General features: G+C 42.7%; 1 protein-coding gene across 7 annotated transcripts in view; it reads left to right on the forward strand.

Moving 5' to 3' along the window:
- KANSL1L (KAT8 regulatory NSL complex subunit 1 like) overlaps positions 1–10,869 on the forward strand; it is a 61,499-nt gene extending 50,630 nt beyond the window's left edge. For 5 of the 7 annotated variants that reach the window (XM_064433711.1, XM_064433713.1, XM_064433715.1 and 2 more), the window contains exons 11-15: positions 438–562; positions 1,413–1,467; positions 6,796–6,908; positions 8,387–8,540; positions 9,136–10,869. In XM_064433711.1, the coding sequence (XP_064289781.1) occupies positions 438–562; positions 1,413–1,467; positions 6,796–6,908; positions 8,387–8,540; positions 9,136–9,384 (696 nt within the window). In that variant the 3' untranslated portion in view covers positions 9,385–10,869. Of the gene's footprint in view, positions 1–437; positions 563–1,412; positions 1,468–6,795; positions 6,913–8,386; positions 8,541–9,135 lie in introns of those variants that run through there. The other 2 variants (XR_010368964.1, XM_064433716.1) reach the window with 2 other exon arrangements.
- Positions 10,870–12,632: the final 1,763 nt, after the last annotated feature.

The following is a 12,632-nucleotide window of genomic DNA, read 5'->3' on the forward strand; positions in this document are numbered from 1 at the left end:
AATAGAGTCACAAAATTTGTTAACTCTCAGTTTCCCTATTACAAGCCTTTGTGCAGAAATACAGGCAAAGTCCCTGGTATGTAATTTACTGAGGGGCAGCAGAACTCCAGCTCAGTGTACAGAAACACACTATTTTACTGAAATTAATGGAAAATTCACAACAATATTCAGATTCAGGTCCCATGGTTTTGGTAAGCCTGGTGGTATACTGGTGCTCTGTGAGTTGTCATGTTTTAATGCAGAGTTGAGTTTAAACGTGCATCCCACACAGTTTAGACAGCACACACTCCTTTATTCCCTGAGTCAATCATCATCAAAGAACACATGAATAAGCACTTTAGAACAGTCTGTTTCCATTGTGAAGTTCTAATGTTTCTCTGCTAAAATGTATTTCCTATGACTTGAGGTGATTCTCTTGTGTTGATTTTATTATTCAGCATAACTCCAGGAGGAGGTTGAGAAGTGAGAGCTCCTATGATATAGACAACATTGTTATTCCCATGTCACTGGTGGCACCCTCAAAGCTGGAGAAACTACAGTACAAAGAAATCCTTACTCCAAGGTTTGTTCACAGCCTCTTGAATTGCAAAGACATGAAAATGAACATGAGAACATTAACTAAGAATATAATTTACATGGAGTTACAAAATGTTACAGTATTAAAGATGATATTTTCATGCACTTGAGTTGTTATCTATGCATTTCACTTCATGTGACCACAGTTGTGGGAAGACTGGACAGCTGATAGCACAGGAGGAATAGTCTGATATGCACAGGGATGTGGCAGATGAACAGACTGGCTAAAAATAGAAGTGGATTTATATCATCTTAATTGTAGTTATGGCCTTTAATATACCTTAATAAGGTACACCTTAAGGCTGACGAGCTCTTGAACAGTTTTTTGGAGATTGCTGTCTTTTTTTGTGTGTTCATAAGAAAGTAGTAAACTATTTTCTGTGAATTAACAGAAATGGATTTAGTTGTTTTTTGGGTTTGTTTTTTTTTTAAAATTTAGCCATTCTGATACAGTAGAATAAGCTTATTTCTTTCCATACCATGTAGGCCTACAATCATGATTCTAGAGACCTTTTTCTCCTTTGTTTTAGAAAGAGAGCATCTTTAGATTTCAAAACCAGGGTAATTGATCTTCCCTGCTTACTTCAGTGTTTTAGTAGCTAGCACATTGCCTGCAGTGTTAAATGTACTTGTTCTGTACTTTAAATCCATAATATGTATTTGCTTTTTTATTGTCTTTTAAGTTGAAAAATATTATTAAAACTGTATTGGATATCTTAAAGACTGTGTTAGGAAAAGGAAAGGTTAGATACCTTGTTGGGAAAGGAACATTTAAATTTCAGCTGTCTGTTATCAGCACCTTAAACTTAATTTGATTTTCCTTGTCTTATTTCTAGCTGGAGAGTTGTTGAACTTCAACCTTTAGAAAAATCTCAAACAGATGAAGAAGAGGTAAGCTGTATTTTAATTAAACCATTAGGTTTATTTAAAGTAGATACAATATATAATTGGGGTAATTGGTATATTCTTTCTGAAAACACTAACTTCATACAAATCCCAGTAAGTTTCAAGTTTCAAAAATAAAGTATTAAGTATCAAATTGTGAAAATATGTCTTGTCCCTGCAATGGAAGATAGAAATGGAGGTATACCTGTTCATTGTTTGTGTGGCTCTGGTGCCCCTTGCTGCTGCACAGTCAGTGCTCCTGAGAGTCCCTTGGCTCAGGCTGTGCCACCCTGCTCCTGAGCCCTGTAATGCTGCCTGTCCCTGTGTGACTGCCTCCTGGGGCCACCAGTGCTGTCCCTCCCTCTCACCCTCTCTTCCATGGCCACTTCCCATGGCATGTTGCTCTTTGGTAATCAGGAATCTTGCCTGTGGGTCCAGCAAGTTTCTTCAGTTTTCTTTTCAGTATTTTTTTCCTGCAATGCTCCTGTTGGGACCAAACTTTTCTGCATTGTCATTTCAGCATTTCCTGCCTGCCTGTTGAGCTAAGTTTGCAAATCATAGGCTGGTTTTTGCTTCCTCCAGACATAAGAATCTACCTTTTTCCTCAGGGAATGTCCATGGACTTTGAAGCTGGGGGTCCCTTTCTCCCCTAATCAGGGGTTTGAGGCATTTCCTAACCTTGGGATGAATGTGCCAGCAAGTCTGGTCTCTAGGCTGATTTTCTGTCCTTCCAATCTTTTTGTGGCCTCTTTTCCAGAAACCTGTCAATTTTTATGTCCTTTGAACATCTTTAATCTCCCTCCAGTCTCTGCCACTGTCGCAAATTGTAACTGTAGGACTTGTATTTCTGCCTTTATCCACATTATCTGTTCTTGAGCTGCTATTTGGGAGAATCTCTACAGCAGAGTTTAAGTTGCTATAGCAGTAGAAAAAAATGGCATTTAAGTAGCAGTGCAGAAGGTTACATTAAACTCAGTAAACAAATCATTATGTCACTCTCCTGGGGTAGAAAATACAGCCTCCACAAAAGCACAAATTCCTCAGAGGTTTATAGGTCTGTAGCTACCTGCTCCATCACCTGTCCTTTAGGAGAACATCATGGTCTCAACTCCTTACCTGGTGTAGTTTCACTTATCTGGCAGCATACTCTTGGGCTAGAAGGAAGAGAAAAGCTTACTCTGTTCCTGCCTTTTCCAATGAGCAATTGAGAAATTCCTGTGAAGTCTGTGGTCAAATTTATGTCACTTCCACCCACTCTTCTGGGTTAGTACCCTCCCAGCCAGCAGGAAGCATGCCTGTCCTTCCTTTGTACCAAGAAGGTCAAATTCCACACACAGGAGAACACTCCTGCAAGGATATTTAATTAAACCATTTGCAGAATAACTAATAAAGGCAGCAAGGGCACTCTGTCCCTTGAGCATCTACTGTTCATTGCTGTCTTCATCCTGCTGTCTGGGGGGAGTGAAGAATTGCAACAGTGCTTTGCATTCAGGGCTTCAAGGAGCTTGCATGGAATCAGTGGATTTCTTGTTCAGATTTCAGATCCCATAAAGAAGACTTGTCTTGTGTTTTTAGTGTATTTTGCTGCAGGGACTTCAAGGTTTCTCTCTGAAGTTCATGGCTAATGTCTGAATTAGTAGCCCACCCAATACATTTGTGTTTGGCATGACTCTCAATCCTGTATGATTCATCCTCTGGCCAGGAAATAACTTGAGTTAACAATGCAGCAGCTTTGCCTCCTGCTGTGGCCCACTGCTTCTGTATCATCTGTCAGCCACTGGGTGGAATGAGGGGGAGAGATGCCAGACAGAGAAAAATGCTAATGATCTTGTTTGTGTAAATCATCCTTTGCCTTCCCCTGTTTCATTTGGGATCTTGTTAATTAGTTTGGATGTTTTTCAGAGCACTGAGAAAAGGTAATAGATCATAATTCTTCAACTGCCTCTAGCTTTGAGCTGAGTTAAATTTGCTTGTGGAAAGACATGAAGAAACAGCACCATTACCTGCACTCATGCTCTGACACTCTTGAAATTCCTCCATATGCTAAAGTCAAGGCAAGCTTTAGTAGGTCATTCACATAACACAAGGGAAGGCAAAATATACTTTCTGCTTTTATATAAAATGCCCTTTTTCTCTATTTCACTGCATAGTAGCCTGTGGTGGTGCTGGAAATTATTTAAAGTTTTTTGTGGTACTACATAATAGTTTATTTACTTCTCTATCTTCTCCATAGCTAAATTTGAAACTTCAGAGTTGTCCTTGTGTCAAGCAGTAGTCAGGGATTTCTGCCACTGGATAACTTTTTTCTTCTTAATCTTCATTGTCTTTGTTGTCTTAATATTTGTCTTCTCTAGCTTCTTCATTCAGAGGCTTTCAGTGCAACAACCCATATCCAAGTAATAGACCTGCATCCAACATTTACTAAGTTACAAATAAATGTGAGGTCCCCAGTTTGTCATGCTCCACGTGAGCCACACTTCCAAGGATGGGAACTCAGCACTTTCTGGGAGTCAGGCCTCTTCATTGTGCCTTTGAGAACAAAAAGCTTACCTTTTATGGGTGCTTTTTTGTTTCTGGAAATTTTGCCTTATAAGAACAAAACTGGCAATGCAAAAGTTAATCTACTATCTATGTCTGCTCTATTACTTGCTCTAAAAATACTTTCTGGAAACAGAACATTTGAGTTTCCTGGTTTGCATGTATGAATTTGCAGTGTTATTGCTTTAAGGCATGGGAGGGTGTGGCTCAGGTTTTCCTGTTTTGTTTTGGTTTTAATTTGTTTTGTCCAGGTTAAAGCTTCTGGAAAGGCTTAGTTGTAACGTTCAAGTTTATTTTGTAGTTGTTTTAGTAATGACAAATTCTTTGGGATAATTCCTTGTGCAATTAGTTTTGCATAAGTGTTTTCATGGCCTATGACTCAGAGTTTCTTGTGGAGCCAAAGAGTGAAACACAGATTTTGTTGTTTTGAGAACCTTTCAGAAATATTCCTGGTGCTACTCAACATTCATGCACAGAGTGTTGCAGTGTGATGGGGGAATCCAAAGCTTAGTTTTCTGTGAGTGAAATCATTAGACATGGCTCACAAACAGGCCTTCCCCACAGCCTTTTCTCTCAACATCCCTGCCAGATCCATCCACTGAGGAATGACACTTCTTTTGTCCTTTTTCAAACTAACCTTGCTGAGGAAAAAACCACCAAATCTCTCCTGTTACAGAACTTTAAATTAATCTAAAGTTGTTGGAGGAAATGTTGGGGAATGGCAGAGGCTGTAGTGAACCGAGTAAAGACCTTTTTTTCTGATGTCATGAAATTTTTATCCATAGAAAGATAATAATTTTTAAATAAGAAAATGTACTGTTCAAAAGAATAGGGTAGAACTCTTTTTAAATAAACAAGTGGTTAAATATGCTATCACCAGCTATGGAAAACAAACAAGGCTTATTTCTGTATTTTCCAAAACTCTTCACTTGGAGAGGAACACAGATTTTGATTTTGAATGGAAACTTGTTAAAAATGAAATCTCTTCCCAGCATGAAAAGTTTTGGCAATGTGCTAAGAAAAGTATTTTCAAATTCCTAAGTTTTTCTTTCTAAATTATCTTTTGTTTCCACTTCAAAGGAAATCTGAGCACAGAAAAACCCTGAATTTCCCCCAAGGGAATAACACTTTTGTAGTTCATAAAATTCTCACTTTCATGCTATACATCATTGACCTTGGAAAGACAGAATGTGAACTGAGATGTAGCCCTGTTTGGATGCTCTCCAAGTGACAGAGCTGGTGAATTTCAGAGAGAGGAGGAAGCCCATTAAGTTCACTTGCATGAAAGGAAACCAGCAGCTAACAAAGTGGTTTGTGTTTAACATAAATAAATAAAAGCAATGAAGGAGCCTTCAGCAAGGAGTGATGAGACGAGCAAACTAAGCAGCCTGTTTGTCTGAAGGTTCCTGTCCAGTGCTGGGCTCAGGAGGACCTGGGCAGCCACAGTTCTGCAAATGGGTCCTGTGTCTGATTCCAATCCAAATGAAGCCTTTGGGATCACACTGATTGGTTGTGATACTTTGTCATTGTACCCCTAATGGCTGTGAACCACCTCAGTGCTGAGACACTTGATTTGGGGATGGCTTCCACAGAAACACCAAGTGGAGCACTGCCAGGGTCTCTATGGCACTGCTTGGCACTGCAGGGAGCACTGTGCATTTGGTTCTCTATTTTATAGGCTCAGTTGGAAGATAAATGCTGTTACTTGTACAACACCACTGAGGATTTTACTTTAGAAAAAAAAAAGGCAGTTTATTTTCCATTACCCCTCCCAATTATTAGTATAATTCTTGTCTAGGACTGATCTGGCAGTGCAGCTTCAAAGCTCCTATGACCAGGAATTGTTCTTTCCAAGAATTTCTCAGCTTTTGAGTTGGGACTAGCTGGCATAAAATCCATGGCTGCAGCATTCAAATGCTCCTGCCAACCTCAGCTTTTTAGGTGAACTTTGAATGGTTTGGAGCACTTTGAAACAACAGTGAACTGTACTGGAGGGATCCAGCCAAGAACTCCCCCTGCCATCAGGGGAGTGAGGGGGAGGAGCAGCAAAGTTGCTCCTCAGCCAGCCCTGGCTAAGGAACAAACTTCTGGTGTGTTGCCATCAGAGAAACATGGATGGCACTTTCACAGTGAAAGTTGGGGTGCAATCTTTTACCTAAAAATCTGGCTCTTGTTTTACTAGGTAAAGTACTTGCGCTAGGGCTGGTTTAAACTCACTTGGGATCATGCAAACCATTGGGTAAGAAATAGTATCTTCAAAGCAGAAGCCATTTTCTGCTTGGTTTCACAGCAGGAATGTGGCACCTCAGGTTCACCGAGTTCCCCTCCATGGAGTTATCAAAGTCCTTGGTGATCTCAAACCTATTTCTTAGTGCTTAAAGAGCACTTGCCAAATCCTGCTGCCTCCCAGCCTCCTTCTAAAGCAGTCTCTGGTAACTGTTGGAATTTTTGCTTGTCTTCATTATGTACTTTTAGTATTGCCTTCATTTGCAAATGAATACTCATCTTCTAAATTTTCTGCCTCTCACCACAGAGAAAAATGTGTTAGTTGCATGGAGCGGGTATAACATGGAGGGGATCAACCACAGACCTGTAAAGAAATAAAGCTAAAATGACAGCATCCCATACACCAGAGCTCTCGTAAAGTGAACAGTGTAAATGTGCCTTTGACGTGAAAGCATGCGTTGTGTTTCCTCTCCTTGTTTGTTGAATAGACCTTTGCAGAATTACGTATAATAGTGGCTGGTGGTGTTTTCAGGAATGCTGACACTGACAGCTCTCCTTGTCTCCTTCCAGGTGGAAGACCTGTCAGACAAAGCCTTTTCCTGGCGCCACAGCAAGTACGAGGAGCGAGAGCGCGCGAGGTGGTCGCTGTGGGAGCAGAGCCGCTGGCCCAGGAGGAACAGCAGGCAGGTGTATTGGCTTTGATGAGAGCCTTCCTATTGAACCTGGCGTGGGTTGTGGTTCAGAGTGGCAGAAATGCTGTCACAGGAGTTGGAAAATGAGGGCATTCATTAATTAATTCATCAGGGACAGTACCAGGTACGTTGAACTTTGTGGGTGGTAGGGGAAAGCGGTGCTGAGGCATGCATTCTTACAGAAATAGGGCATGTTAGTAACCTGGCATTACTAAACAAATATCTTCCTCCCTCTCTGAACACAGAGCTCTGCTAGACTGTGCCACTCCCAGTTACTATGACTTTAGCCACCCAGTGTATCACAAGTCCTTCTTCACTCACCTGACTCAGATGAAACTCCATGGTGTTCAGAGATGTGTTACTGAAGGGTCCTGGGCTGTGCCAGGGGCTACACTTAGAAAGTCATTGTGTGAATGGTTCATTCTCACAGGCTTGCCATCTGGTGCAGAACTCATCAGATTTAAATATAACCACTAAAATCTTGCAAAAAGTAGTGTATATCAGAGCAAACATTGTAAAGCTGCATCTGCAGTTTGGCCCTGAGAAAATAATTCTCATAAATGAGTTCACAATCTGCCAGGGCAAAAAGCAGCCTATAAATGTTGGAATAACTTTTTATGGTATTTACCATATACTTGTGTCTACTCTTGTCTGAAAGTGAACCATGACACTAGCAATAAATAGTCAAAGATAGCTTTTTTAAATGTGGGATAAAAATAGAGCTAAGCCATATTGAGGAATTTTATTTTAAGCAATTTTGAACATAAAACCTCCCAACTTTAGAAAGTGTACTGAAAAATAAAAAGTTCTGTATGTACCTTAATTTTGAAACTGAACTCCTTGGTAAAATCTTAATGCTGCTTGAATTCAGAAGTAAACTGCTCATTGACATGAGCAAGGTCAGGATTCCACCTGGCATTTCAGATGCACGCCACTATTTTTTATCTAGTTTAAATTTCTATTAAAAGTGAGGTCAACATTTTTAATCTTACTACATTTTTGATTGCTTTGCACTTGAGTCCAGAGCAGAAGTGGTAAGGGGGAGCCCAAGGACTTGTCTCTTGAGTAGCACTTGGCACAGTGCTGACAGTGCAGCTTGGACCCCACAGCTCCTGTGGGTGAGGTCACTCTCCTGAGGGGAACAGCGTGTGGCTCACTGATTTCTTTTGTCCAAAATCACAGTTCTGGTGATCATGTGGAGCAAGATACACTAAGTAGCTGTCTGCAGTCAGAGTGTGCCTGTCCACCCATTCTATCCATTTAGTTCCTCCACACAGTGCTTTGCTTTGGCTCCAGCCAACAAGGTCCAGAACCACACAAGTTTTCCTCTGCTCTTTTGGTTTAAGCAAGCAGAATGGAGGTACCATGTATGGAAAAACTGAACACTTTGAAAAGAAAATGTGAACTGCTCATGACAATGTGAAAGGTCAGGGAGTAGCTCTTAAAACTCATTTCTAATTCTGCACTAGATCTTACAGCAAAAATGCTGATGGACGACACAGCCAGGACGTGGTGCAGAAAGACCATTGCTCTGCTGACCCTGCTCCTGACCCAGCTTTGGAAGCCCACAGCTCTGTTTGTTCAGGGATGGCACCACTCTGCAGGGAGAGCCAGGAAGAGAAGGTGGGTGAGCTTCCAATAGCTTCCAGCTCTGGTGAGTTCTGCAGTGACAACAAAGAAACCTGAAGATATTCTCCTGTCTCACTGATCAGAATCTCAGGCTGTCAGCCTAGCTGATATGCACTGAACATAGCATTACTGTTTAGAACTACACTGCTGTGCTTTGGAAATTAACCCCAGATCTTTCAACAAGTTTCGTTGCTCAGTACACATGGCACATGTTTTTGTGGCAAATATAGAAGAACTGGGTTCAGGTTGGGGTTTTTTCAGGGGTGTTGGCCAAGGTTCAAGACAGGCCTGGTCATTAGGGGGTCAGGCATCCTGATGGTCTGGCACTGTGGAAAAGAGTTTCCTTGCCTGTTAAGGGTAGGTCTATTATTACTTCAAACCCTTATGCAGCCAGCTTACATCTTGGTGCCTGGCAGTGTTGTATTCTTTATCTGAAGAGCCCTGCAAACACTGTAAAGAAAGACACTTGTTTGTTACTTGATAGCACATGATTCTGCACACAGTTAATCAGTTCAGACTCAACTGAAATCCCTTTTTATCCTCTATACTCTTTTTTCACCCTCACTCCTACTCTTCTGCTTCCTTTCAGTCTGGGCTGTGGGAACTTCGAATTTTTCCACTAAACGATGAAGAGGTAGAAGCTTTACTGTGCCAAGATCAAGTAACGAATCAGACTGAAATGTCAAGTGCAACTTTCCCCAGCAACTCTTCCTGCACTCCAGGCACACCCACTGCTTTGCCAGACAATGGCTGTGCACCAAGAAAACAATCTACCCAAGAGTCAGAAGACTGCAAAAGCATTTGCCTGGGAAGCAACAGTACAAGGAAACAAAGGTGACAGGGAATAATGTGGTTCATTAAGAAAGCCAATTAAGGTGGAGAGGAGTGTAAGGTAAAATCTCTCGTTCACACAGCATATGACAGCACAATTCAAAACCTTTATGTTAGCTGCGTATAATATATTTTCTTTCTTGCTTTGTAACAGGCAGGATAAATCCCAAAGACAACTCTTTCTTCTTCCTGAACCCCAAGAGAAAGTAATTATTTCAAGCTGGAAGTCTAATATTCCCAATGTCGGGAGTGGGCGCACATAAATTGCTGGCACCATTCACTTTCTGTTGTCATATTGCCACATTTGTCAATAATCATCCTTTTCTGTTTGTTTGTTTTCAAATGCATATCTGGTTCTAATGGACTCTGGTGCAGCAGGAGATGCTGTCTACCTTATCCAACAACTTCAACTGAACACAGAAAAACTACTTGAAAATAGAGGGGATAAGCTTTAGCCTCAGATTATTCTCCTGTGTGGCAGGACCATAGGTCAAAAACCTGTCTCTAACTGCACGTGTAAGGTGAGGGTAGGTGAGAACCAGCAGTTCAAAGCAGGGGATCTGGAAGCCTTGCATCTAGCTCAAGTCATGGTTCTCAGTAGTGCCAGGGCATGTTTCATGGTGAAATCCTCATGCAATAAGGTAAAGCAGCCACTGCATTGGCACAGCCTGACACAGGGGAAGCAGGGTCTCTGCTTCAGACCTGTGGAGAGGGAGAGACGGGAGAGAGGGGTTGAGCCAAATCAGTGACACAGCCCATGGAATGCTGTGGCTTGGATCATCTTATTTCCTTAGTCCTTCAGTAGCTAATGAGGCTCATAATACTTTGCTTTAATATGTTAAAGTCTTGTTCCAATTTCTGTACAGTGCCTTGTAAGAGTCTCATAAGTGTGCCAACATTTGCTGACTAGCTGGAAAGGAAAAGATGATTGATGTCTTGAAGAGCAATAAAAAAAAGCCCCAAAGCTTTCCATTGTGATTCTGGATAGATTTTTCATTTCCCAATGCATGCATAGTGAGAAAACAAAGGCAAGTTGTTTAAAACGTGCATCTGAATAGCATAGCTTGGAATGTATCTGCAATCCCAAGAGGTATTAACAAAGATTAAACATTGAATGTAGGTGTAATCCACCAACAGGCAGTTTTTCTGTGTAGGACAGTTGAAGGCAATTTAATAGGAGTCTCTGTTTTTTGTGCAGTTTTCTTCCATGTGTAATATCTGGAATGGCACTGGACAGATGACCCAGTTTTAGTGTCAATTTTTTTTTTTTTGGTCAAAATGACAGGAAATACACACTGGGCATATGAAAACAGTTCAGTAAAGTTTCAACACTACATCCTATTGCTACATTGTAGTTTATTGCACATTCTGATTATTTTTTTAAACACTTTTTTAACACTGGTTTGTCTTAAACTTGAATCTTGCCTCAATGTCTGATACAATAATCTTTGATGCAAGGTTGGTTTTTTTAATTAAAAGTTATTTCTATATATGTTGTACATAGTCTCAATTTGATGGCTTTTTAGAAGTGCAGAAGTAGCAGCAATACTTCCTCTTGGCACGGAGCCCTGCTTGGCCTGCAGACCCACTGCAGCTTGCTGTGAGGCCAAGAGTCCCTCAGTGCCTCAGTACAGAGGTGTGTGCTGCCCTCTCTCTTGCCCTGCATGTCCAGCTGCTTCCAGGAAAAATGTTCTCAAAGGTCAGTGTCTCAGATGTTTTGCAGGTCTTTTCCATACCCCTGTCTACTCCTTAGGAACCTGATCTGACCAGCTCTCACCCAGCTTTGTTGTAAGGTATGGGTTTCCTGCGTTTGATCCCTGGGGCAGAGGGAGGAACTGCTGCACTTTAGGAGAGGGGACAGACAAAGTAACCAGCAGCCAGGCCAGCTGCCTTCCATGTCCTCAGAGTGCTGCCAGGAAGTGGAAACACAATCCAGTCTGTTACAGAAGGGCTTTTCTTTACTGGAGGGTGGAAACAGAAGGGTGTTAAACAGGAGGCCACGCACCCCGCTGTGTCAGAGGAGCTGGGTTATCCCAGTCTGGTGAGCCTGGGGACCTGCAGAGCATCCCTGCACTGCAGTTCAGGTTCCAGCTGAAGTGCCAAACCATCTTGTGGCTGCAGGGTCAGCCTGGTGTGGGCTGAAGCAGCTGCTGGGCTCCTTGCCCACACTGCAGGGGCAGGTAGTGCTCTGAGCAAGGAGAACCCCAGCAGCTGTGTCCCCTCTATGTTCTTGCCACCCCTTGTGGGAACTTGCTATTGCTTCATAAGACAGCAATAAAAAGGGTATTTAGAGAAAGGCTGAGCAGGCCCAAGACAGAAGCAAAATGTCTATTTGGTCATTCCCCCAGTACACTCACTGCAGAAATCTCTTCTCCAGCAGCTGACCAGGCCTGTGACAGCACACTGTGGCTGCTGGAGGACGGTGTGGTTCTGCTCCTCCTCCCACAGTGCCAGCACAGGGCTGTTCCATGGTGCTGCACAGGGCTCTGCCAGCACTTGGGCAGGATATGTGGCAGGAACAGGCTGCATTTCCCCCATCACCTGCCCCCCTCCTGCATCCCTCCAGCTGGCAGGGCCAGGCAAGCGAGGTGGTTCTCAAGAAGCTGCAGACCTGTGCCCTGCCTTTCCTGTCTCCACTCTGTGTCTTGGCCCCAGACAGAGACTCCTGGTTTTCAGCAGCCCTTTCAGTACTGGCACAGGGTTAAACAACTTGCTGAACTCAGCCTGGTTCCAGGAGCAGCCTGTCCTCTCCTTTGTCCCTCTACAAGCAGCTGCAGTCAGCACTGGCAGGCTGCTCTACTGCCTGCAGCCCAGGGCCTGGCACAGCTGGGCTCCCAGCTCCAGGCAGGTCACTTTTCCATGAATGCTGGTGTCATGAGGAAACTGTACCTGTTGTGGGAGCAGGCTCAGGGCCAGGCTCATCCTTGAAGCCATAAAATGTGCAGAATCCCCTGCTTGTTTCCATTCCTTTTCAAAGTTTTAAACAGAAAATAAACCCCCAGACAAAACCCAGCCTCTCTTTGGCTGTTAAGCTGTGAAAACAGCTGTTAGTGCTGCTCCTACTGCTGTGGCTGAAGGTACTAAGAGAGTGACTGTGAAAACCAACTTAAAACCTAATGCAGCAATGCCCCCCCACACATGAAAGTAGGTGTCTGCAGCTGCACAAAGCCATTTTCCATGTGCTTTATTTACCATGTTCAATTGAGGCTTTTTTTTTTAACACCACTTACGTTCTGCTTCCTGCTGCTATGAGGG

Source organism: Passer domesticus, chromosome 10, assembly GCF_036417665.1.
Source record: "Passer domesticus isolate bPasDom1 chromosome 10, bPasDom1.hap1, whole genome shotgun sequence".
NCBI classification, from domain to species: Eukaryota; Metazoa; Chordata; class Aves; order Passeriformes; family Passeridae; genus Passer; species Passer domesticus.